At 43.3% G+C, this 26,263-nt stretch overlaps 1 protein-coding gene across 18 annotated transcripts in view; it reads left to right on the top strand.

Annotated features, from left to right (window-relative positions):
• The window catches only part of TSNARE1 (t-SNARE domain containing 1), a 485,628-nt gene that overhangs the window by 146,484 nt on the left and 312,881 nt on the right, over window positions 1–26,263 (top strand). For all 18 annotated transcript variants that reach the window (XM_049828098.1, XM_049828073.1, XM_049828090.1 and 15 more), the window contains one exon: window positions 23,254–23,331. In XM_049828098.1, coding sequence (XP_049684055.1) covers window positions 23,254–23,331 — 78 coding nt within the window. The remainder of the gene's footprint in view (window positions 1–23,253; window positions 23,332–26,263) is intronic.

Raw genomic sequence — 26,263 nt, 5'->3', positions numbered from 1 at the left:
TAGATTACCTTCCCTCTCAGCATCCCTACTTTAATTTTGCACAAAGCTCCAGTCAAGCTTAGAGAGTTAATAACTTGCATGGGACAGGGATGGAGGGGTAGCCTTTTGTAAGATGTACAATTTCCAAATACAGGTAAGAAGGTCTAAATTTTTATTTCTTTCTTGGCAGGTTCCAACATGGTAGAGGCCTCCCCTCCATTTGGTTTTTGTTGTCATTTTTGAAAAGGCACTATTGTTTTGCGATACAATGGCATGGGTGGCAAGGGACAAAGTGGCTCAGACAGCTCAGAACAGGAAGATTAGCTTTGCAGGTTGCTTATTATTTTATTATTTAGCCAGGCAAGCATTGTCATTTGGAAGGTGGGGGGAGGGAGAGAAGAGAGAGATGCTATCAACAAAACTGATTGGTTTTTTTTCTTTTATCCTTTCCTCTGTCAGAATAAAATAAATGTATTTTCTTGAAGAAATATATATTTTTCTTGATTTCTAGAGGATAAACTTGAAGTTTAATTAGATTCAGTGGTGCAGTATTACTTCTCATCTGCTGATCACTTTAATTAAATTATTGCAAAGGTTGGAAAGTAATCTAGTGGCTGGAGAACTGAGCAAGCGCCTGGGAAGTTTTATGCAGTGATTCTTAACTTGAAACAAATTCTCTGTAACCATACATGGCTGTATGATTCTGTTTTCCTTCCTGCTTGTGCTAATAATGTGTTTTGTTGGGATATCAAGAAGATGGTATAATACCTAGAAGTGCGTGAAACATGTAAGACATTATGGAAATTATGTCCTACATTCATCAGAATGACACGCACATTAAAAACCCAACAATTTCATTAACAACACACTTTGGATTTTCATGAGAAATTTGGAGGTTTTAGCAAAGATTTAATAGCAGGTGCTTTTAATGTGCTCTCATTCTAGGACATCTCAGGAAAATATTTGCAATGAAAAAGTAATATCCTATAAAACATGTTTTACGTGTATCGGGGTGTATACATAGCCACATGACGTGCATATAACTACTGTAAGATGAAGAATTATTACTAATATTCTAACACTAACAAATGAACAGAGGAATTTAGATATTTTCTTTAATTTACTGCCTTGCTTTGAAATTCGTAAAATAAACTGTTGGGGCTTGGGGGGTTCTTTGGTTTGTTTTTTTTAAAGCAGTGGGGGATGAACAGATCCTTACTTCATAGTGGCGGATTTTCAGTCTATATTGGTAAATACTGTTATGATGCATCCTGCTGTTGAATGCAAGAGCCTGTGCCCTATGTGTGTTAAATCCGCTGAAACTAATGGCAATATCTCCAGGCATTTCCAGGTTTATCAGAATATAGAGCCTGAGAGACTGTACAATGCCTAGTTGTATTCTCACCAAAACCAATTTGTCACAGTTTTCTGTTCTGCTTTTCATAGTTTCTTGCGACTATTGGATAGGGAAGATGTCTTGCAAGTCAGTAGAGCAACTGTATATAATGCATAATTCTATCGTATACAATGCAATGTAATACAAAATAATTCACATTTCTGTTTTGGTTGCATTGCTGTCTTGGTATGTATTCTGCTGAACTCCCAGCTCCTGTGGTTTCACCTGGTTCCCCCTTACCCTTATGAGCCACTGTGTGTTGTGGTAGAGGGAGAGTTTGTCCATCCCAAAGGAGACTGTAGCTTGCCAAAAAAGCAAGGGCTTCACGTGTCTCAAGGAAAGGGAGCTGCACCTATAAACCAGATGAATTATTTTATATCTGTTGATGTGAGGTGCCAGGAAATAAGTTTATTAGTATTGATTTGGACTACAAACATCTGCAATGGTTGTTCCTTTGCTGCCTTTTGCCGTTGCCTGCTGTCAGTGGCAGGTTGCATGGGCATCTTTTCCAGCGGGACTTCTCCTTACCGGTGGGCAGCCGGGTTGGAGTGACAAGCTGTGAGACAGTAAGCACGGGGAAGTTTTTGTCGCTCTGCTGCAGCTTTAATTAGCTCACTCTCTTGAGCCGATTGCCTGACAGCAAATCTCCTGCATAGGCTTGCCTCCTAAATTGTGTTCATATGGACATGGTGGGCAGACACGCTTGGCACAACATCACCTTTCCAGCAAGGTGGCCGGTTGTTGCTGTAGAGCATAAATGAGCCGTAGGAATAAGGGGCTGCAGCTGTCCGTGAACGAGGCTGCCTACGCTAGGAAAAGCATGAATGGGATCTTTACTTAATACACATTTTGGCACATAAAGGACCGTTTCCCTCAGCACGTGACAGATGGGCAGTGGCCTTTCCTCTGCCCCCACCGCGAGGTCTCCCTGGCAGGGCTGGGAACCTGCATCTCAGACAGATTGATTGGTCTGTCCCATCGTCAAATCAAGCTCGAGTCAAAGTTGCTTGATTGACTTAACCATAATGCAAGTATTGCCAGATCTAATACGTGGGAATTAAATGGCAATTATCCATTTATTTGAGCTGGCTTCTTCCTCCCTCTGTGTTTCAGCTGTCTTTTGGCTTGCAGGCTGCTTTCCTAATTGGAATGCTACTTAGAGCGGTGCTGCCAGCTCTGGCTGAGTAGAGGGCTGGGGGCAGCTCTTGACACCCGGCGGTCGGGGGAAGGCTGCACATACCAAGCTGAAGACACGTTCACTTGGAGGACTTTCAAACCCACCTCTGTGGTGTGAACATCCCGACTCGGGGAGGTTTGCCTTGCGTATGCACGGTGCTGCTCTCTGCACCTCAGGTGTGTCTTCCATCCCCTACCTGAGGTGGGCTGGTTTCACCAAGAAAATTGCTCGCCATGAGATGGGTGAAGAGGAGGTGCAGTCAGATGGTAGCTAAGCAAGGGACAGGAAACCTTTGCAGGCTTTTTCAGGGATCTTTACGGGTTTTCTCTAAAAAGACCAGCATTTGATACAGAAGTTTGTGTGCTGGAGCCTGGGCTGGACCACAATGCTGTACATTAGGTTGTCCAACCTTGATGTGGCTAACATCTGACCTGGGTTCAGATGCCAGCTGGGGCTTAGAAAGCTCTTCTCTGTCTCATTCTGTGTCTTGAAGCTCACCAGCTGCCGGGATTTGTTTTCTAGCAATACAAAAATGCACCCAAGGAAGGTGGGACTGTGGATCCTTCATGCATGCAGCAAACATATTTCTTCTTTGGTATTGCTTTTTTTTAATAAGCTGTTTTCCAGGCAGTGCCTCACCAGCATATAATTATTTTGACTGCAGGTGATTTTTGCTGTAGCCGCTGTTTGAGTTTTTCACCGTTTAGAATAGAGGCACTGGCTGTTTCAGGAATAGTCTGTTCTCCACATCCCACCGCCCCTGTCCACATCCTAGGCTTTAACATCAGTGCAAGAAAAAAGGAGTTTTGTTATAGCTGTAAAAATCAATGCTGTGGAGTGTAATCAAGTGCCAGCATAGGAGCATCCCTTGGGGTCTTCTGGAGCATCTTCAATAGAGGATGCCACATCCCAAGGACTTGATTTGAAGAGAACCAGGGTAATCCGTTCCTCCGCTGGTGTGATGCTATGAGCTGCTGGCGTACACAGGGTCTATGAACCTCTTTCCCATGGGAAGAAGGATTTTTGGTGATTCCTCACATTGCTGTTTAATGGGGGAGTACACAAAACTTAGGGAGAATTTCATCATTGCTGTGCAAAGTATCATTTGTAATGGCATGACAGGAGCTCAGTGTTCAAAAAGAAATAGGATTGTGCCTTTCCTCATGCCGTGGCTTATAGTGCAACACTAAATATCCGTGCTGTAATTATCGTGTGCAAAATACTACCCTGTACTGCTCAGATGAATCTTGCTTATGGCCATCGAGCTTGAGCATGAAGCAGCCAATTCAGAGGACAGAGCGACTGTAATAGAGCTCTGATTGAATTAACAAGCTTAAAAATTGTACGAGGACAGGGTATTCAGATGCCAGTGCATGGAGACACTTTGTTTTTCAAAGAAACCAAAGCTGTTCGAGCAGTGTTAGCCTCCAACTTTTTAATGGAGGCACAAGAATTTTAACTTTCCTTGTATTTGAAGTTTGATTTTTAATTCTCCCCCCCACCCCCTCCCCCCTATGTTTTAAGACAATGGCATGGAAGTCCCCAGACATAATCCCAGCTCATTTAGACAAAGCATGCTTTTAATGATGCATGCCTGCTGGAAGATGCTCCTTTTTAAAGTGTTGTTTTCCACCTACTCAGCCAGTTTATAGGTGCAAAACTATACTGGAAGTTTTGAAATTCTGTTATTTAGCTGTGATCTTGGGTGGAAATTTGTCTAGTCTTGGCATTAACAGAAAGCAGCTTTATATTTTTTTCTGGCATGTCATTCAGCTCTCGCAATCATGGATTTTAAAGCTAAAAGGGAGCATGAGATTTTGATGTCGGGAAGCTGCATGGCGGAAAAGGACGTGGGGGTGCTGGTCAACAGCCAGCTGGATATAAGCCGTCAGTGTGCCCAGGTGGCCAAGAAGGCCAACGGCATCCTGGCCTGTATCAGAAATAGTGTGGCCAGCAGGACAAGGAAAGTGATCGTCCCCCTGTACTTGGCACTGGTGAGGCCGCTCCTCAACTCCTGTGTTCAGTTTTGGGCCCCTCACTACAGGAAAGACATGGAGGTGCTGGAGCGTGTCCAGAGAGCAACGAAGCTGGTGAAGGGTCTAGAGAACAAGTCTTATGAGGAGCAGCTGAGGGAACTGGGGTTGTTTAGTCTGGAGAAAAGGAGGCTGAAAGAAGACCTTATCGCGCTCTACACCTACCTGAAAGGAGGTTGTAGTGAGGTGGGTTTCGGTCTCTTCTCCCAAGCAACGAGTAATAGGACAAGAGAAAACGCCCTCAGGTTGTGCCAAGGGAGGTTTAGATTGGATATTAGGAAAAATTTCTTCACGGAAAGGGTTATCAAGCATTGGAACGTGCTGCCTAGGAAGTGGTTGGGTCACCATCCCTGGAGGTATTTAAACAATGTGTAGACGTGCTTACGGACATGGTTTAATGGTGGACTTGGCAGTGTTAGGTTAACGGTTGGACTTGATGATCTTAAAGGTCTTTTCCAACCTAAATGATGCTATGAATCTGTGATTCTTTTTTTGTCAGTCTTTTTAGATCATCTGTACGCTAAGAATTTACTGCAGTGTGTATTCAGGTCCTTGCATCAGGAGGTCATCTGGATTTACTTGCAGGATGGGTAGGAGGTGCTCCATCCCATTTTCAGCCAGGGGAACAAGAAGCCAAAACTGTTACCCCCTTACTCTTGCAGGCAGGATCAGAGGGATTATCCCCTTCCAACCTCCATAGAAACAGGAAACAGGATTCACTGGAGCAGGGAGAGAACTTCAGATGTTGCATGTCATCTGTGCAGTGCTGGGACCAGAACTGGGACCGGGACTTGGGACCATTACCCTGCTCTTGCTTACAGCTTGAGCATACCATGGCCCGCAGTCTGGGGAGGCCTTGTGTTCCTTCTGCTTGCAAAAATAACTCCAAATCCGATATGTGGCAGGCCAGAGACCAGAGTAGTTCTGATTCATGTTACCATGGGTGCCTGGCATGGGTTTGCAGGGAGAGAGGTGGACACAAAAGAAGCCCTCGCAACTCAAGTGAGATCCCAGTCAGGGTCATGCAAGTGCGTTTTAGCTGCACCAAACCCAGGAATCAAGCAGCCTTGTATGAGTAGGAGCATTTTGATGGATGCCAATTCCCAGCAAGCACATCTTGCCTCATTTAAATGTTTGGGAACAGAAGAGGTTTGGGATTTAGTAGGCCAAAATGCTCTTGCTCTGGAGCAGCATCGGTACCAGCATGGACCAGAGCACTACTCGTTATGCTGTTAGCATATCTCAACCTACATAAATTTACCCCAGGCTTGTTCCCATAGGTCTCATGCCTTTGCACTGTAAACAGATCCACAGTGTCTAAAGAGACTATGCTTAGCATGTTGGCTAATATTTTGGTTATTTTACACATATCTTGTCTTTGATTAAGCACAGGTGGCTGAGGGGTGTGTGCATGTGTGCACCTGTGTGTGTGTATGTGGTTTTTTTTTTTTCCTCTTTTTATGACTTCAGACTGTTAGACACTAAGACAAAACCAATTAGGTTTCTAGTTAATTCCTAGCGGCATCATTACAGAGGCTTTTCTCCTGAATATGCAAGCTTCCCCCCCGCCCCAGATGTGCACACAACACCTTTCTGAGAAAGATGTGTTTTAGAGATGTCATTCTCCTTACAAATTGTTTCTCTCTTGGTGTGCTCTAATTATAGAAGCTGCAATGATGTGTGTGCACGCATGAAGGTGGCAGCAGGTATTTCAGATAAAATCAATTCACTTAAACTAACTGATGTTAACTGCTTGGGCTGCTCGTTACAATGAACTGGAAGAGAAGTGCTGATTGACCTCCTCTTCAGATCTCAGGGGGGCTGTTAAACCATCTCAAGTGTGGAATTAGCACAATGCAGGGAGTGGGGCAGGAGTTCGAGTGAGTGAGACTGCCAAGCTGATTTCCACCTGTTTTGGGGGAAGTTACCGGATTATGAACTTTCCAACCAGACCGTGAACTCATTGAAACTGAATGGGTGCTTAGGGGTTGATCCCTACCTTCTAGACAAGCCTTCAAGACCTTCAAGATTTCTTTTCTGTGTGTCCAACAGGAGACATTTTCTGTTTTCAGGGAGAATTGGCTACTGTGACTTTTGCATGTTGAGTATGGTCTTGTCCATGCTCTCTTGGACTTCATTCATCCAATGCTGACCAGCAGCGGAGAAGTCGGTCTGCAAAGCATCTCCTTTCACAGCAGATCCATGTGCCCCACCTAGTCTGCATGATCTGTCTTGTGGTCACCCAGTGGGGCCGGTGCAAGGATAATACCTGGGAGCTGCAAGATGATGAAAAGTCTGTGGGAGGCAACTTTTCACCACTTAAGGATTGCTGGTTGCCCCCGAGTAGCGTGATTTTACTCATATGAGCAGCAAGGTAGCCTAATTCCTGCAAAGGTTCTGCTGCCCAGTGCCGGTCCCCTCTGCACAGCGCAGTGGGTTGGAAGGGAGTTAGGATATGCATCCAAAAGAAGACTATAGCACTCCTGATCCTTGGGTCTTCATCACTGTTTCATTTGCGGAAGGAGATGAATGACTTGTTGAGGAGTTGTAGAATGGTTGAGGTTGGAAAGGACCTCTGGAGGTCATCTAGTCCGACCTCCTTGCTCAAGCAGCGCCAGGTTGCTTAAGACCATGTCCAGATGGCAAGTGGAAGGGTGGGCTGAAGCTTGCTACAGGTGGACATTGGCACTGGGGATGCACCGCCCTGGCAACAGAGATGGAGCGAGTTTGGGGGGCCCTTCAGTTTCAACCTGCTCTTCCGGAGGAGCAGAGAGGAGGAGATTTTGCCCAAGGAGGTATGTGGCATGTCTTGGGCTCCCTGAGCTGCTTCATGAGATCTGCATGGCAGTGCCTGGAGCTGACTTTAGAAGTGGTGGGTGGAAAACCATTCAGTAAGAGGCTGAGGGAGTGAAGGAAAGGAGAAGGAGGCAAAAGGAGATGAAAAGAAGAAGGCAGTCCAGCATCCCCGGACAGACACCCAAGATAGGTCCCCATCGAGTGGCCGCTATTGGCTTGTGGATGGATGAACTCCCTGCCCCAACCACACTAGGCACAGACTCTAGCTTCTAGCACCCAGCCATCTAACACTGGTTGATGCCACAGCAGCACGAGGGAATGTGAGGGAACAGGGATTTGGCAGCAGTCCTCTTTCTTCTACTAGAAAATTGTATTTAATTATTGTAACCCTGATGTCGAAAAAATCCAGAGAGCCATTGCTGGCAACACACTGCTGACGTGTTCAGGTTTACCATTAATAATAGCGTATACAAAAGGCAAAGGTTTTATACATGCAGAAGGTCAGGGTGTTAACCCTTTTATAGCATTTGATAGGGAGCGTGTGTGGGGAAGGTTTTCTTTGACCTCAGCTGTAGCAACATGTTGTAGAAAGAGTGTCAGAAAATGATTGCGGCACTTTGCAAGGATGTTTGAAGAGAAGCTGCAAGAGGAAAAGAGACATGGAAGAGTTCAAAATGCTATTTCTTGGGTTTGCTGACAAAATGCCCTAAAATGAATGTCCACTTTGGGATTCCTTGAAATTTTCCAGAGAGACTATGGGATTAGCTCCTGTGGAGGTTGTGCATCTCCAGGAGTTTTGCCCTTGGTGCCAAAACCTTTCAGATATGTTTTGTTTTTCACCACTTTGCTGTGTCTTGTATGTGCATTTCTCTCTGCATGAACAGTGGTACTGGTAATCAGTAAGGTGATGTAAATAATTTATTTTTATTTACTTTTTAAGTTTTTCCTCCTTATGGCTGATAAATATGTTTAGAATTTATCTGAAAATGAAAAAAGGAAAGAAGAGTTGCACTGTCTGAAATATTTGGGGAAACCCCCCACTTTTTTCTAGTTTTCTTGTTCTTTGGGGGTTTAAATGTGGGCAAATTTTGAGAATACATAGTATTTTGGTTCAAAATGTCAAAACATTCCCCTTTGAAAGGTTTCAGTGGGCTGCTTTGACTACGGTAAAAGGAAGAAGGAAAAAAAAAACTTGCAGCTGAAACCAGCTTACTGATTTTGGCATTTGTATCTGTTGACCTAAACCAGAATGCTTTAGCTAATAAACCAGTTGTCTAAAAAATTTAATTCATCCTTTTCTTCATCAGTTTCCTGTCACTTCCACTTTCTCGTACTCATCAGTATTGCAGTGCTGTGGATTTTTTTTTTTAGGCAAATACTTCAACCCATGTCTCAGTTTTATTTTGGAATAAAGGGAGAAAGTCTGTGTTCAAGTACATAATAGAGTCTTTTCGATTAAGATGAAGAGCAAAATCTGGTCTGTAGATATTTAATGAGTCATGCTGAGAATGAGAAAGAGAGCAAAGTTCTGCTGAATTAAACAGCAAAAGGCCAGTTTTTGTCTCACAACTGAATGCACAGATGTGCCTGAGGATGGATCAGTCCTCCTGCACGTTAAGGCTGTGCCCCAGTGCATTAAAAATGCCGCTGTTTTACCCATAGGGAAGGGATATTCTTGCTTTTACAAAGGTGCAGAGGGCATTATAATAATCTCTAATAAACATTAACACCCATGCAATCTTTTTTTTTTTTTTTTTTGTGTGTGTGTCCAAGCATGGGTATAAAGTTCATTGTCCAAATCACGTTACATGTGGAGTAACTACATGTCTTCTGTAGCTTTATATAAACTTCTAATAAACTTCTCTTTTATTTTTTTATTTTATTTTTTAGGACTGTCATGGGCTGTATTGTTCTGCATGGGTTAGAGGTTGCCTTGTACATTAACAGGTCCATGAGATTATGCCTGAAATTGTCTTTGAAACAGCAGAGTCTTTTTTCTTCTAATTAAAAAATAGCAGTAAGATGAAGTTGCCCTCTACTTCTGTCTTGGGAGATGAGGAGGGACTGTTGCTGAGGGAGTGTGCCTCTGTATATGAAAAATAAAAGACTAATTCTGTAATATTTGCCCACATTGACCATGAATATTATGAAGGCTTGCCAGTAACTTGCTCAGGGTCAGAGAACTCAAAATCTGGTCCATGTGAAACCCAGGAAGAGTGAGCTGAGCCTGTGCCTTTCATACTAGTCTTTCCTTTCCAGTGGATAACTACAGCAGTAGTTGTGTAACAAGAAACAGGACATTTTATGGCCATTGCTACAACCTCTGCTGACCACTTGCAGATCCCACAAGCTGTGGAGGAACATATCTGTGTACAATGTCCCACAGAAAAAAAACCAAGGGACTTCCAGAAGTTATGCCCGGTGGTATTTCGTCTTCGTCCCTGAGTGGCCTATGGGGCTTTGTACATATGAATAATAAAACTCTGTATGGGTTTTATGATTTCTTCCAAAAGAGTTAGTTCCTTGAGCCAGATGGATTCTATTATGGTTAATCTAGGCAAACAAAAGTAATTTTCCATCCTCCGTTCAGTAAATGTTGGGAAGGTGCATAAATTATCATGCATAAATTATCAGTATATTTTTCTTATTTAAACATATAGATAAAGGCTACCAATAAATGACAAAGGGTGTATTGCACTTTTTCATTTCTCTTTAGGACATCTACTAAGTTATGTCTCCTTTTTGGCTGGAGAATTGAAGCTCTCCAGAAGAGGAAGGTGCATCAGTTGGTACTTTTGTTCTGAGCTTGGAAATATGCTCCAGCACTTGCAATACAATCCATCTGCAAAACACTCTTTTTTCCCCCTAGATAGATGCCAGCTGTTGTATTGCTCGGTTGCTGTTTCCCATTGCATCCACTTTGTCTCTGTTTCAGTAACTTCTGCTATCCTGTCATCCCAGATCTCACTTAATCTCCCTGGAGCTTCTGGTTTGTAAAAACTCTTCATGCAGATCTCGATGCTGCAAGGGCTCTCCAAGAATGTTGCATTTACTTACTGCAGGTGCCATTTTTCTTCTGTATCCTTGAGATGGTCTGAAATTTTAGTCCTGACCAACAAAGGAAGTGATGAAGAGGAAGGAAATGGGGGGAAAAAAAGCATTTTCTATACTAGAGCTTCTACAACCTTGTGCTTGAACAAACTTGGTTGACTCTGAAGTGAGCTTGGGGGTCCAGCATCACATCATTTTCCTGCAGAGCTCTCATGCACGTATTTTCCCATCGTCCTACACCTCTTCTTCGGTATGGACTTGGAAATGCCAAGGGGCTGGGGAGACACCGATTGACTTTGTTGGGTACCAGTGGCCAGAGCAGCGAGGAGAGCACTGCCTTCTCCCACCCCGCTGTTGATCTCCATCTGTGTGTCACACAGTTGATGCACTGAGTCTCATCTCTGTCATTGGTCCTGGTAGATTAGTGACTCATCCGAGCCCTGGAACCTCGGTACAGTGGTAGTAAGGATAATCTCATGAATTATACATATTAACTGCTGGGATCACACAGTCTTAGTCATTTTTATTACAATATGCTTTTTATCCAATATGCTTTGGGGGTCTTGCTGGTAATTGAGTACATTTCGGGATTTTGTTTATAGAATCCGTTATTTACAAGGAGTGAAAAAAAATATTTACCTGGATGTTTTCAACTGGAAAGCTGTGGTAAGGTAATATTTTTAAAAGTTGATGTCTTTCATTCATATGGCTGATTTTTCTGATACCACTTCCTTGCATCACATGGACTTAATCAGAAAAAAAAAAATAAAAAATCATCTCCATTTTGTAATTAATAGCCTGGATATTTTAAAAGATATTTTGCAAGGCAATTAGTACTGAGTGCATCAATAAGACCAGAATAGAGACTGATTAAGAGCTAGTTTAAAAATAAAAACAGTGTTTTGTAATTTATATCACCGATAAATCTTTAAATAACGACATTTCAAAAATATTTGGATTCTTCATCTTTTTTTTGGCTGTTTTCACATTACATTTCCAACAGCTCGGGCAGTAAGTGTAAGATTAATCCTTTCCACTTTGTTTTTCAGTCAATTCCTTTGCATTTTCACATACTGTTGGTGCTGGTGTCTGTGTTTGCATTAGCATAGGACTGCAGACTATCCTAGGAATATAGCAGTGCAAACAAAAACCTGCCTTCACTCAGGTTTTATTTATATACTCATACCACATCGTCATTAAAAACAAACAAACAAAACAAAACTGTCAAACATCTTAAATTGCCTTTTTTTTTTTAATGACTCCAGTATCCTTTTAAAAATACAGGCAGGCAGCACCTTAATGCTTGCTTCTGCTACTGCTTTGGAGCATGAAGAAGGGAACATGATTAGACTTTCCATCATGGAAAGCAGGAAGCAATGGGATTAGATAGGGAAATTTTGCAAATGAATTGGTATTTTCCAGTACATTGATTAATTTCAATCAAAAATGAATTGTCTTTTTAACTATCTCCTAATCCAGTACCAGAAAAAAAGAAAAAAAAAAAAAAAGAATCAAAGTACTTTGTTTTATTTAAAAGCTACTTAACTGAGTCTTGGTAATACGTCAGAATTATGCAAAACCTTTTAAAGTTTGCCTCCCCTTTGCTTAAAAATTGAGGAAAAACTCTTAATTGTAAAACTGTCCAACCAAAGCCAAAATTCCACACTGCCAGAATTAGCAGCAGCTTAATCCATTGCACAGTTCCGCTCTGCACATATTCTTCATAAAATTTTGCTTAAAATTTTAAGTCTATTTTGCAGTTAACCATCACAGAAAATCAACATTCTCCCTAATTCTCCTGTCTGAACAAGAGCACCTCAGCCAATGTGGATGTCAGTGGTGAAAGTAATTCTCTGAATTCTCTGAATTACTTCATTAATTTTATAGAGATTTGAGCAGGTGAAACAGGACTGAGAATCCCACTAACTCATTTCCCATGGGCTGCCAAGCTCGCCTGACCTTCAAATCACTCTTAACCATCATATTGCCACCATGAAGTGATAGGCTTTTTATTCTAGTAACAGTCTTGTGAGTCTTTGACATTTCCTTCTACTAAATCAACAGAAGCTGCTGGTTTTCATGTTGTAGAAATTAGAAGGCAGTGTGGGTTTTTTTTTGTTGGTTTTTTTTTGTTCAGTTGGTTGGTTTTTATTTTTATTTTTTTCACTGCTGCCTAAAAAGGAGTATAGGATGAGAACTTTTTTTTCTAGCAGCAATATGGTTTAATGCAGATGTAAAGAATATCTAGTTTTGCACTGCAGGCCACCGCTTACTTTCTAGTGTCTTTAATAAGCTTGAAAAGAAAAGACTGAAAACTACAAACTGTAGCTTGCTGCTGGAAAAGATCTGATATATTTCTAGTGTCCTTGCAAAAGCAGGGAACTTGTTAATAATAAATTAAAATAAACTGTAAGGGTAGTAAAGTACCAAGATTTTTGATTGGGCGGGACTTTTTTGTTGAGGTTTTTTGGGAGGTTCCCCCCCCACTGTGAGCTGGCAGCAGCCTCTATCCAGCATGTCTGCTTCATCTCACCCCTTTTCTTTTACAGTGCAGTGTATCCCATTTTCTGGGTGTAACCCATTTTCTGGGACACTTTATACCAGCAACTTTCTCTAATGCTATTTCTGATGCTGTCTGGGATTTCTCTGCTCCTCGTCAAGATTCTATGTGCAGTCGCTCCAGGCTTTCGGTCATAGCTTTGCCGTTCAGTCACAAAGTCTACCTTCCAAGCTGGAGCAAATTTGGTCAGGGCTGCTGTTGCTCACATCTGGCTGCATGGAACGACATCGTGCTCACCAAGGAGGACACATTTCCACTTGGCCAAGAGTCAGTGCCTGGTAGGGGCAGAATGAATTTGTGTGTCTCAGGGTTGGCTCTAAAGACAACTTCTTCTCTCGGTGCACTACTTGGATATTTCTCTTGCTTGCCTTAGTACTGCGTGAGTGGGTTTGGGAGGCTGTTTTTGTTGACTGCTACTATGAGAATGGTGGAGATGTACCTTCTGGGACATGGATCCAAAGTGGGTCAGCAAAGCTGAGCAATGCATTGTCAAGACAGCTGCGGATCTCCTTGGCCAGGCTCCCTACACATGAGCGGATACTCTGGCACTGCCTGCAGTCATACTCTCCTGGACACCCAGGGTGAGCTGCAGGGCTGAGAAAATACCAACACTAGCTGTGCACCTACAGTGTCTCTTTGCTTTCTTCTTCAGCAGTTTCTTATTAGCATATATGCTAAAGAACGAAATGAAAGAGAATAAAAACATCTTAACTAGAAGTAACGCAAAGCAAATCTGATTAAATCTTGATTGCACTGTAAAAAGATAACTAATGGTTCCTTTTCTCTGTGAACAGCTTCTTAGGTGTACACAGATTTGCATTTTTATGGCTGAGGACTTGGTACTGTGCTTGGAGTTGCAGGGGGAGGTTTCCCTCCTGGCTGGGCAGGGAGGATGGGAATATGGCAAAGCACCCTGGGTCTAATGCTCCATCCAAGTGGCTTAGGAACAAACTTCTTTTGGCTGATTTAAAATGAAAGTGCACAGATTGCATGCAGCCCCTTTCCTCAGCGAGGTCATGGAGAACATAGTGTCTTAATTCTGTACCTTCTTCAATTGCTGAGATTGACTTTCACTGCAAGTTAATGCTCACCCTTTCTTCTCCTGATTTCTGTAAGGGATGCTTCTCCATGCCTGGACTGTCCCTTGCAAAGCCTCTTGTGCCACCAGAGCACAGACACTTGCCAAGCTGCAAAGTTTTGGTCCCACTGCCCTAGACCTCGCTTACATGGGAAGCTCTTGTATGAATAGCCTTTTTCCTCAGCTTCTTAGGCTTTCCTTGGGATAGGCTCTACATTTATTATTCCTCTCAGAGATATGTATTGTATATATATTTATAGCTTCATTTTTTTCCCCTAGGATCTTCCAAGAAAGAGCCATGCTGAGCTCCAGTTAAGACTTACTAGCTCTACCAGCAACACTTGTGCTGGGGACACCGTGCACTGCAGTTACTTCTCTGGGGACACATTAAGTAAAGCACAAATCTCAGAGGCTTTAAAAAGCTTAAAGTGTTGAAACTCCGCTTCAGAGAGCCCAAGAAAAAAATGCATGCCTATGGGGGATCCTTACAAACCTGAAATGATTCTCCCTGCCTGCTTTACCTCCTTGGTCTTGTCCACTCACTGGATTTGGGCCCTGCACTTAACTCGGCTTAGAAATTATAAAATCTCCGTCTCCTCTGGTGAACTTTCTATTACTGTGGTAGGTCTTTCAAAGAAAAAAAAAAATCTGTTCTGTTAAAGAGATGTGTTTTTTTCTCTCATTTTCACTATATTTTTTCTGCTAGTGTAGCTGGTGGGGACTTAAGTTGGGAGTAAGGTACTTCTTCAGGGGAAGGCTGTGGGGTGAGAAACGTACTGGCTTCTTGGTTTTCCCATGGGGAGAGGAGGAGGAGGAGGCAGGTACTTCACTACCTAAACACATCTCCCTTTCAGATGGGTAGGCCGAAATGGGTTCTTCCAGCTGAGATGCCTTCAGGTAAAGCTTCCTTTCTAAAACTAGGAAAATTTTATTGTGTATGTTCAGGAGAACTTGGTCAAACCAGCAAGGCAATTTCAAAAAAATGAATAGGAGTTTATAAGTGTTAATGCGAGCAGAGACCCCGACTTAACCCGTAGGTAATTGAATTCTCGAATACACTGACCCCACTGTGTGAGAATGGGGGTTGGAAGAGGATCGATGCAAACACCAGCCTCATCCCATTTGTAAAATGTGTAATCCCCTCGGTGCCCCCCTCTTTGTGCTGTGGCCATGCCGAGGAGACCCAGGGCTTTTGTACAAGTCGCTGCACAAATCTGTAGCAAAGAGCTTCAGAGCATTGCCATGTGAAACAGCATCACGTTTTCCAATGCTGATGAAAAGCATGTTGCCTGATGAGTGTGATTTTTGCTTACATTTCCCTTTATCACTTATTTCACTCAAACTTCAACAGGAGGAAATAAAAACCTCCTAAGCTTGCATGCCAGAAGCAACTTTGCAACATTAGACACGATGCTGCTTCGTTCATTCCCTTGCATTTCCCTTTCTATTTTAAGCTCTTTTCCTTGAGAAAAGGAGCCTTGTCCAAACACGCTCTTGGCCGATCCTTTCTATGCTGGTATTTGTTGAAGATTTTTGACCAGTTTCAACAGAAGAGCAGAGGTCATGAGGATAAATGAGGTTCCTCTGTGGTTTATACGACATGGAAAGGCAGTTGAAGACCCAGACGGTGTTCTCGCTGTGGAAGAGACCGAGGTTCTGGTATGAGATACGGGATCAGACAGTGGGAGAGTCCACAGGGAGGACCACCCTGGGAAGCTGTTGAGTACTGGTGCTAGAGGACTTGTCTGGGCTGGGTGTAGGTGGCTGTGCATCCACCAGTTCTTGCTTGTCTGTGTTCTGTAGTATTTTCTTTTTTCCGTGACAATCTGCTTCTTTGTCTTTACTCTTTCTTTTTTTCCTTTGTATCCTTCATCTTCTACCTCTTTCTTTTTTCCTCAATTGTTGCGGAAAAGCTAAAATAAAGACAAGAATTTAGCATTTTGTTCCAGAGCAAATCTTTTACTTTTCGGCCAGCAGCCAGAAATCAATCTTTTTCTCTCCCTTGAGTTCATTTCCTAGTGCCAGAGGCACATGGCTCTCGTTGTGGATCATAGTCTTCAGTAAAGAGTTACCCTCTTGGATAACATAGGTCAATTCTATGAAAACTCTTCAAGGGGGGAACTGAAGCCTTGAAATGGTTCCCCTGGTGTCAGGGAAGAAACAAGGTGCTTGATGGGTGAGACTTAGCCAGTCAGCTGGGTTGTGAAGGGGTTAAGCCACAGGGCTGAGTGCAGTAATACTTAATCCTTGCTGCTACATGTAAACTGGGGATTTGGGGTGGATGGTTTGAAATCATAGCGAGCAGGTTGCTCCCTACCTGCATGTACTGCTTGTAGGAGTTTCATGGTACAAAAGAGGAGTTTGGATACCAAGTAACTTCCTTCTGGAAATTTATTCAGGAAAGGATGATATAATTTCAGTTAAAGCTTTCAAAGGAGCAAAGATGCAGGTGCAGGAAATCTGTCACTGTCTTTTACAGAACATAGACATAGCTCTTGGTGGTGCATTGGGGATAAATGCATTACAATTCTGAGGTGTTGAGCTGCTTTGCTACAGCCACATTAAGTATTTTAAGTAGAAAGATTGAATGCTCGTCCTGTTTTTCCTCTTTTCCCTTTTTATTGGAGTTACTGTAATTATTGCCTGCTTTTTTCTGCAACTTTTGAGTTATTTTGGGTTTGCTACAAAATTGAGTTCAGGGAGGCAATTGACTTCACCTGGCTGCAGAAAAGCCATTAGGAGCTTCAAATTAGTGTGAAATAATTAATAGGCAAGGAAGATTAACATGAGGAACACAGGCAGTTTTCATTAACATTAAGCAAAAGGATGTTCCTGTAGGTACCTTTACTATGCGTGTTGTCCTGGAACTCTAGCTATTCCCTTTGGTTATTAATTATATCCAGATCACTAGAGATAAGACCCTGTATGCCTGCTCAGGCTTCTCATTTGGCTTGTCTTGAAGAGGAACCAAAAGACATTTTCGCTTGCCAGCTTGCTCAGATTTCTCCTTCCCCTGCCACAACTGCTGTCGGTGGCGGTTGGAGCTAACGACTGTCACAGCACCTAAGAGCCCCAGGGATGCCCATGTGCATCAGCAGCATTTTCTCCCTCCTGAGCAGGATGGCGGGAAGCAGACCACGAGCTCCCATGTTATATTTTGCTCCAAGCACTGACATCGCATCCTTCCACTGGGCAGTCCTCATCCCAGGTGTCTCCTGTAGACAGAGGTGCGGTAAATTAGAGATTATAATTGCACTGAAATGTGGAAAGCAATGCACTCCGAATCTCCGCTGGAATAGTGGTTACAAAAATCATGTGTAAGGCTTGTATGGATTTTTAAGGTTCTCAACCACTCTCTATGACTACTTGAAAGGAGGTTGTAACAAGGTAAGTGTTGGTCTCTTCTCCCAAGTAACAAGTGACAGGACAAGAGGAAATGGCCTCAAGTTGTGCGAGGGGAGGTTTAGATTGGATATTAGGAAAAATTTCTTCACTGAAAGGGTTATCAAGCATTGGAACAGGCTGCCCAGGGAAGTGGCTGAATCACCATCCCTGGGGGTATTTAAAAGACATGTAGATGTGGTGCTTAGGGACATGGTTGAGTGCTGGATTTGGCAGTGTTAGGTTTATGTTTGGTTGATGATCTTAAAGGTCTTTTCCAACCCAAATGATTCTATGGTTCTATAATTCAGTTTCCTTTTTTTTTTTTCTTTTTTTTTTTTTTTTCCCCCTGCTGGTCCAAAGTGCTAGGGGTAGCACAGAGGTTGAGATACCACCTCTGCCTGGTAGGTAGGTGTGAAATGGTGTTGCATGTCTGGATTTAAACCTGGTGTGGTCTCGCTGATTTTTGCCTAGAGGAAGCAATTTCTGAGATGAACTATCCCCGGAACAGATCCTGAGTTTGTCTTGGCAATACAGAGCTGGGCAGCCGGCTAACAATAAAACATGGTTTGTTCCCTTGCTCTCTTTTATTTACCGGTGGACGTATTCCCTTCAAGTTTTATTTTGAAGCAGTTTGCTGGGATGACAAGATGGGAAGGGTTAAGAGCACAGAGAAGGCAGCAAAGCTTGGGTGTGATGATGTCCCCTCCTCCTCCTCCCTCTCCATCCTTTCTCAGTGCACTGTCAGCATCATCGAACAAGGAATATCGCTTACTGCACACATGCAGTTATCTTATGATGAGACACCATTTTCAGCAGTGATGGTTGCAACTATTTTTCATGTGAAGGAAAGGGATTTTTAGTGGAATAAATAAAATAAGCACATGAACAACAACAACAGAAAACAAAACCCAAAGAAAAGCCAATACACGCGCTTCAAGGACTGCAGCAAGGTAGATTATGAGGCAGTGGCTCTTTCTCAATGTATTGGGTTTACGTGTCAAGGTTTTGGTAGCGGGGGGAGCTGCAGGGGTATTTTCTGTGAGAAGGTGCCAGAAGCTGCCTCCATGCAACCAAGAGAGAGGAAGGAGTGAGAACATATGAAAGAACCAGCCCTGCAGCCCCCCAGGTCAGTGCAGAAGGAGGGGAGGAGATGCTCCAGGCGCCGGAGCAGAGATTCCCCTGCAGCCCGTGGTGATGAAGACCCTGGTGAGGCAGGCTGTCCCCCTGCAGTCCAGGGAGGTCCACGGGGGAGCAGATCTCCACCTGCAGCCCGGGGAGAACCCCACACTGGAGCCGGTGGGTTCCTGAAGGAATCTGTGACCCTGTGGGAAACCCACGCTGGAGCAGGCTCCTGGCAGGACCTGAGGCTCCACGGAGAGAGGAGCCCACGCTGGAGCGGGCAATTCCTGAAGGACTGCAGCCCACAGAAAGGAGATGTGGAAGGGACCCACGCTGAAGCAGTTAATGAAGAATTGCAGCCCATGGGAAGGACCCACGTTGCAGAAGTTCAGGGAGGACTGTCTCCCAAGGGAGGTACCCCACGGTGGAGCAGGGGAAGAGCGTGAGGTGGAAGGAATGGCAGAGACAGTGTGTGCACTGACCACAACCTCTATTCCCTGTCCCTCTGTGCTGCTTAGGGTGGGGGATGTATGGAAAATTGGGAGTGAAATTGAGCCCAGGAAGAAGTGAGGGGTGGAGGAAGGTGCTTTAAGATTTGGTTTTACTTCTCATTATCCTACTCTGACTTGATTGGTAGTAAATTAAACCAATTTTCCCCAAGTTGAGTATGTTTTGCCCGTGATAGTAAGTGGTGAGTGATCTCTCCCTGTCCTTATTTCGACCCGCGAGCCTTTCGTCATATTTTCTCTCCCCTGTCCAGCTGAGGAGGGGAATGATAGAGCAGCTTGGTGGGCACCTGGTGTCCAGCCAGGATTAACCCACCACACTCAAGCTGTTTCTTAAGCTCACATCCACATCTGAGGTCTCCCATTGCAGTTGACCGGAGCATATGTGAACACACCTTGCTTTGGTAGAGCATGTACTTAAAAGCTCATGATTTCCATTTGTCGTACCTACCTGGGCTTCTGTGTATCTTTTGAGGCAAAAGAAAGAAGAATTCAGTAAGAAAATATCAGAAATGCCAGTATTAACTGCTGCAGCTTTAGCAATTGCAATAAATATAACAGGGCATCATTGTTTGCTAGGTGGGGAGAAGGTTGAGCTGATATCAGAAGAACTTGGGTTGTCCTGTCTCCTGCCAAGGGGATTCTGCTGGAAAGCAAATGAGGAAAATAGCTGGAAACTGTAAAAATGTTTTTGGCAATATCCAGTTATGGAAGCATAGGAGAAACAATTTGCACATAGGATTCTATAACATATGCACCACAAACTCTTCACAGCTTTCAAGACCCACCGTGTAAGTAAAAGCCACATTTTCCCAGTTGTGGCCCTGAATTCTGTTAGTGTTGGGGCATACAAAGTATTTACTGGGTATCGGCAACCTCATACTCCTTCTTGGGGAATCGTAATATTTTAGCACTCACTTTATGTGGTCAAAGACATTTAATTTTTTATTAGACACAAATGTACTTCACATTCACTTTCTTTCACAGCCTTAGTATGTCTTCACTTAGCTTGGCAGTACAGATGCATTTTTGCTTTGCTTTCTGCTGCTGTTTTTAAATTGTTTTGCTTGTCTGCTTGAACTGCTGAATCCTCCATGAATAGTTACAACATCTCTGCTTGATGTGTGGAAGCTTGAAATTGGTTGTTAAAACAACCTCCTTGTTACTACTTTCTTTTATTTTCTAAAACAAAAACAAAATAAAACCAGAACTGGCAACATGCTGTAACATGAAATAAAAGTCCGGGGGCAGGAAACTGCAAGCCAGATTCAATGCAGTTTTCCAAGATAAGCCATTCTCCAAGCATTGCATTTTCAAAGTAATTGTTTGGAAAGTCTGACCAAAGGTTGCATCTGCCTTTGTTTTTTCATTTAATTTTCACTTGTTTGAGGTGTGGGGGTGATATGGTGTGCTCTGTTAGATATTTATGGATTGAGAGTTCAGGCCTTTGAGGGCAAGTTCATCATCTCACGGTCCTCTTGCATTTAGCTAAAATACTGAGGCTTAAAATGTTAACTATTGCCATGTCTTCAGAGTATAATCCTCACACATTTTCCTTTTGTGTTTTGCCTCTTTTCCATTAGGGAAATGTGGTACAAGGTGAGCAAGTTGGTCTTCCCTTGGCCACCTTAGGGGAGGCTGGATAAATCCCACCCTCCCAAATTAGCACCTGAATTTTTGGGTAGTTTTTAACTATGGACCCGCTCTGGACACACACTGTTGCTTGGTGTTTGTTTCTTATGGTGTTGCAGGCACTCCAAAATGCAGGCGTGCGCAGTCCATGCGAGGAAATTGGTGCTCCTCCTGCCTTTTGCAACATTTGGGATATTTCATCTTCACTTTTGGAATGATTTTGGCATTTTAAATGACTCCCCAGAGGTACCCGCTGGATGCTGTGAATCTGCAGGAGTGTCCCCATGTAAGAACACATTGAAATCTGCAGTCCATGTTATTTGGGGTGGGTTAATGCAATACTGTTTCTAGCTGGGTGCTTATAATTGAGGACTTGAAGGAGTTTCCAACCCTTGGTTTCGTTGCATCATGGTTCATCTGAGGCTTCATTCAGCAAAGTACCTAAGTGCATATGGATCAGGATCACCGGGCCAAGCTAAAATTCTGTTGAGGCAAATTCAGTGTTTCTAAGGAAAGAATGGAAATAAATAGGTCAATAAACCCCCCTCTCCCCCACAGAACCCCCCACCCATCCAAATACCTCTTTCAAAAAAATGAGTGGACCAGTCTTCTCAGCACATGCAATTGGATATTTAGCCAAGCTGAAGCCATCTCCTGACCACCCATTGTCACTTATTACTAACCCGGAATGTGTTGGAACACTGAAAAACCTCCTGGAACTGGGGTCAGTGCAATCTGTAAAGATCTGAAAATCTTATCCTGTGCTGCTCTTTTGTCAGTGATTTAATGAAAGCTGGATCTTGTTAGTAACAAGTGAAATTCCTGTGGGACAAGTAAGCCCAGGCTAATTTCTGGTGTTATATAGCCTCATATATAAAGCAAAGGAAAGAAGTGTCTGGGACAGCTGATTTAGGAGGAACTGCAGGAAGAGAAGAGTGGGAAAATCTCTAGCAATGAGCCCCTGTGCATTTGGATTAAACACCATTTAATGCCCTGGATTTGTGTCAACCTGACAGACTGATCCAAGACTTTATTTACGGCTGGTACAGGGCTGAATCGTCTCACGTGAGTGCTGCACGGGTGAGATGTGTGAGAAGCAGTGGAAAATCCCCAGATTGTGCTTTTTGGATGTGGAGCTTTTCCTCAAGCACTGCGAGATGCATCCTTAGGACTAACCTGAGCAATGCATCAAGCTGGCTTCTCATTTTGTTCAATATTCATGGTTTTCGCCTTGCTCCATCACTGACTTTCTGCTCTGCCAAATGCAGGTTGGGTGCATGGTGTTTTAACAGCTTAGTGAAATCTGATCAATGGGTGCAAAATATGTCGTAGTTACAGTCTGCTGATTTGAAAATACGAGTTGTAGCTCCTGTTTGAGTTCCTGTAATGTTTCGGCTCAGAGGACCGGCTTGCCGATAGCTGTGGCTGTTTGAATGCACTGTAGTGTGTCAAATGGACAAGCCCTGTGGTGCTTTTGGACTCGACCAAAGTTTCAGGTAGAGCAGCTTCTGGGAAACCTACAAAAGCTGACCCAGGTGGGAGGCAGAATGGGGCTAAACCATGAGAAAATCTGCTGTAAAGCTGTTGCCATAAAGCTGGTGCCAAGGACATGAGTGTTTTGCTGGTGACTATTACCAATCAAAACCCAAATGCCTCTTTAAAGCTTATTTAAGTGATGTATCCTTTCTCTGCAATATAGCCCAGTCCAATCTCACATCACTCCCTCTCTGGGGATGATGAAGCTGTGGAGGAGCTCACGATAGTTTCAGGGGGTTTAAAGTTGGGAAATTAAGCTAACAAAAAAAGTCCCTAACCCCAAACATTCAAACCCTCACTACAGGGTTCTCCTTGTAGGGCAGATTTGGGTGACTTTGCCAAAGTGGGACTTGGGAATGAAGCTAAAAAATCATCTGGGCAGCAGCAATAGCAATTTATGGCACTGACTCATTGACCCTTGCCATTGGTCTATCGGGAAGAAATAGGGAGAAGGGGAGCCTCTCTTGGGGGCTGGAAAATGAATGTGTGGAGGACCCATCTGGGCTTCCATCTCCTTCCTGCCCCCAGAGCTTTAAGCCTACGGAGCAGTTGCACTCTCCTCACTGCTTCCTCCACTTTTCTCAAGGCAGGACCGGCTCGGATGCCCTCCTGCTCTGGAAAGCGATGGTTAACCATGCTGTTGTGTCTGCCGTTTCTTGTTCGTTCGTGGCTCTAATATTCCCACTTAAATCAGCAGAAATCATTTACGATCATCAATTGCTAGTAATTCCTACAAATGCTGTCTAAATTCACATGGGCTGTATCTGCCACGTTGCAGCAGCATCTTACTGTCCTGATGGTGCTGGAGTAGGTATTTGCGTGTCCAGTGTAAGTTGCGTGATCAGACACTTTGTAACGCTACATCAGACCACCTACTTGGGCTAAATTTCTGCAGCAAGGAAGAACCTTGCATCCCCCTTCAAAGGATCAGCTGGGAGGTGAGCCCCTTTCCAAGTGATCTGTGGTCTCCAGTATTAATATATCTTCTCCCTTTTTGTCTCCACAGCCACCCAGATTGATCCCAGTGAACTACAGGAACTTTTTCAGGAGACTTCAGCCAACGTCTTCCGAATTAACTCCAACGGTGCGTATAATGAAAGGTTTCCTAGTCAATTGTGTGCTGTCCTGCTGATGACTCGTGTGCGTGTACACAGTGTATGGCAGCTCCTGTTGTCAGAGAGCAAATATTAATGCAGTTTTTCTGCTGCTGCATCTCACAAGCACCAGCACATGTCCAATACACAGTTCTTTATAAGATGTAAAAATATTCCACCATATGTTCCATTAAACAGGCACAGATATATTCCAATACTTGCTGAGACCACATCCTTTTCTATTTTTAATTGTGTCATCTGTTACAATGGGGAGTTAGAGCGCAGAAAGGTGGAACAAGCCAGACTAGTTTTCTAATATGTTGCAGCACTACTGTGTTCAGAGCCTGTCATATAAGCTTGCAAAACATCTATCTCCCTTATAAAAACACCAACACCAAAACTCTTCTGTTATTTTTCACTCTGTGGATTGAGCTGGGATGCTATTCCTGCTCCTGTCTCCCCAGACCCTAGAGATGCAGAGTACTTCCCTCCTTTACAGACACGCTTTGGCTCATCAGTTTTGTTGGGCTGGGCTGGAGGGATGTATTTTGCAGATAGATATAAACTAACATTGCTGAATGGTAGTTAAAGTCATGGTATCCCAGTTCTAAAATACACTGGTGTCAGACAAGGATCTAAAACTATTGGGTGCTGATTTTACGGTGGACCTTGAAATTGCTTCTGAATCACCCGGACAGCTTCTCTGTCTGGTCTGTTCTGTGGCTATGGCGGTTAGGTGACGGAGAGGGCTGGCCTAGATGTAAAAAAAGGATCTTAGTGCCTCCTTATTTCTGTAATTATTCCCCTACGTGTCTCAGGGGTAAGGCCCCAGTCCTTGTAGCAAGGAATCCTTGCTAGAAGAAGGATGGGAAGTAAAACTTCTAAAGCATTGTCATCTCTCCTTTAAAGGAATTGTGTATGCTCCATCTGCCAGGAAAAATCAAGTGCCAATTTTTCTATGATTATGAGGGATTGGTAAGTTTGAGTTTACTTTCGACAATCATCACCTTGAGTTCAGGACCTCCTGCAACTTGGATGTAGCTTGCCCCAAGCACTGTAAGCCTCATTGCTGCTCTTCCCTATTCCAGAAGGTGAAGAACTGAAACCAATGTAGGCTCTGTGAAGTTATTCAAGTGCCTGGCTTACTGTAAAATCAGGAGGAAAATAATTATTCACACTTTCTTTTGTGTCTTGGGATGGAATAACCCTGTGCGACAGGACAGGATGGGTGCTGGCTGGCTATAAAGCTATTTTGAAGAAAAGACCTTGGGGTACTGGTCAACCGCAAGTTGAACATGAATTAACAGAAATCATGTTCTTGTCTGTAATTACCAAATGGGAGAGTATAGAGTAGGTGGTGCCATAATCTCTCAGATGTGCACAGTGGAAAGATGAGAGGCAAAGGGCATCTGAAACATAGGCCGTTCCAACTCAATATGAAGAAAAAGATTCTGACCATCAGGGTGCTCAACCAGTGCAACAAGGCCCCAGAGAGACTGTGAGATCTCCATCCTTCAAGATATTCAGAGCTGGACGAGACCCTGAACAACTTGCTCTTAAGGGGACATTCTCTGAGCAGAAGGTTGGACTAGAGATCTCCAGAGATGCCCTCCAACTTGCATGAGTCTATGATTCTTCAGTAGTTTGTCAGAATCTCTATTACTGCACATACAAGATGATTGTGAATGGGTCAAAAGCAAAGTGGGAAACGCACACTTCATGTTTGTTTATTATTTGTTATTTTTCAGAGGAGTAACTGATAGATGCATTATACAAGCAGTTGGTTAAAACACTTGTTATTCATAGTTTTTTGGCAAACCGCTTGGATACCACAACTTCAATAGCTTTCTTCACGGAGCAGAATCTGAGAAATTCAGATGTTGAAAGTCCCCTTTGGGTTGCCAGTGATATTTGTCCACTGGGATGACTTGTTCACGAGTCTGTGTGCTATTAATACCCAAACTAGCCAGGTTAGGGTTGACTTGATATGTCTCTGTGCTGTATTCACAACTCCGGCTGTAGTGGAGTCTATCCTGAGAAACCTTTAAGATGAGTGGTGTATCTTTTTTGAAATGCCCCAATCCGATTTCTCTTTTTACTCTGTGTTAGGATTGCATTAATCCATTCAATTAGGTTTTGAGAAATTTCTGGTGGTCTTTGTTTCTCCTCTGGAGATGGTGTAGAGTGTGTGATGGTGTGCTTGTTAAGAGTTGCCTGTACTGAGGGCTCTGAGAAGCAGATAATGACAGTGCCTGTACTGAAAACTACTTTGCAAAATTGGAGAGGGTACAAAGAAGAGCTATGACAACTCTTTGAAGTCTGCAAATCAGACTTTAAAATGCATGCTATCCGAACTTCTGTTTGAGACTTCTAAGAGGACTTGATCATGGTGTGTAAGTACCTCTCTGGGAAGAAAGACATCACATAGATAGCATAGGGCTCATTAATCTAACATTCTTGCACATAACGAGATCAGGAGATAGGAGTCAAAGCTAGACAAATTCAATCTTTCTGTATGAGGATAACTAGCCATTAGAACTGCTTATTGAGGGGACATGATGGATTTGGCATTGCTTCGAACCTTTAAATCAAGATTCAAATGTCTTTTTATAAGATACACTTTAGTCCAGCTACAGTCTACGGTCTTGATGTAGGAGTGATGGGACAAAATTTTATGGTAGGAATTCAGATTGGATAATCAGAATTGCTCTCTCTGGCCTTTAAAATCTATGAATCTATGAATTTATAATGCTTTTTAAAGTGCTTTTAGGTTGAAGAAATGCCCATAAGATACTCTACTGTTGTTGCTCTGTTCACCACCCATATTGTTTTTTGTCTGCTAAAGTCAGTTTCGTTCAGTTTGTGTGTGGTTTCTTCGCAGCTTTTTCCCCAAAAGTGAGTACAGCTTTTCAGGAAAGGGAT

This window comes from Accipiter gentilis, chromosome 2 (genome assembly GCF_929443795.1).
Source record: "Accipiter gentilis chromosome 2, bAccGen1.1, whole genome shotgun sequence".
Lineage (NCBI taxonomy): Eukaryota > Metazoa > Chordata > Aves > Accipitriformes > Accipitridae > Astur > Astur gentilis.
The sequence above is the reverse complement of the archived record's forward strand: the minus strand, read 5'-3'. Positions and strand labels throughout refer to the sequence as shown.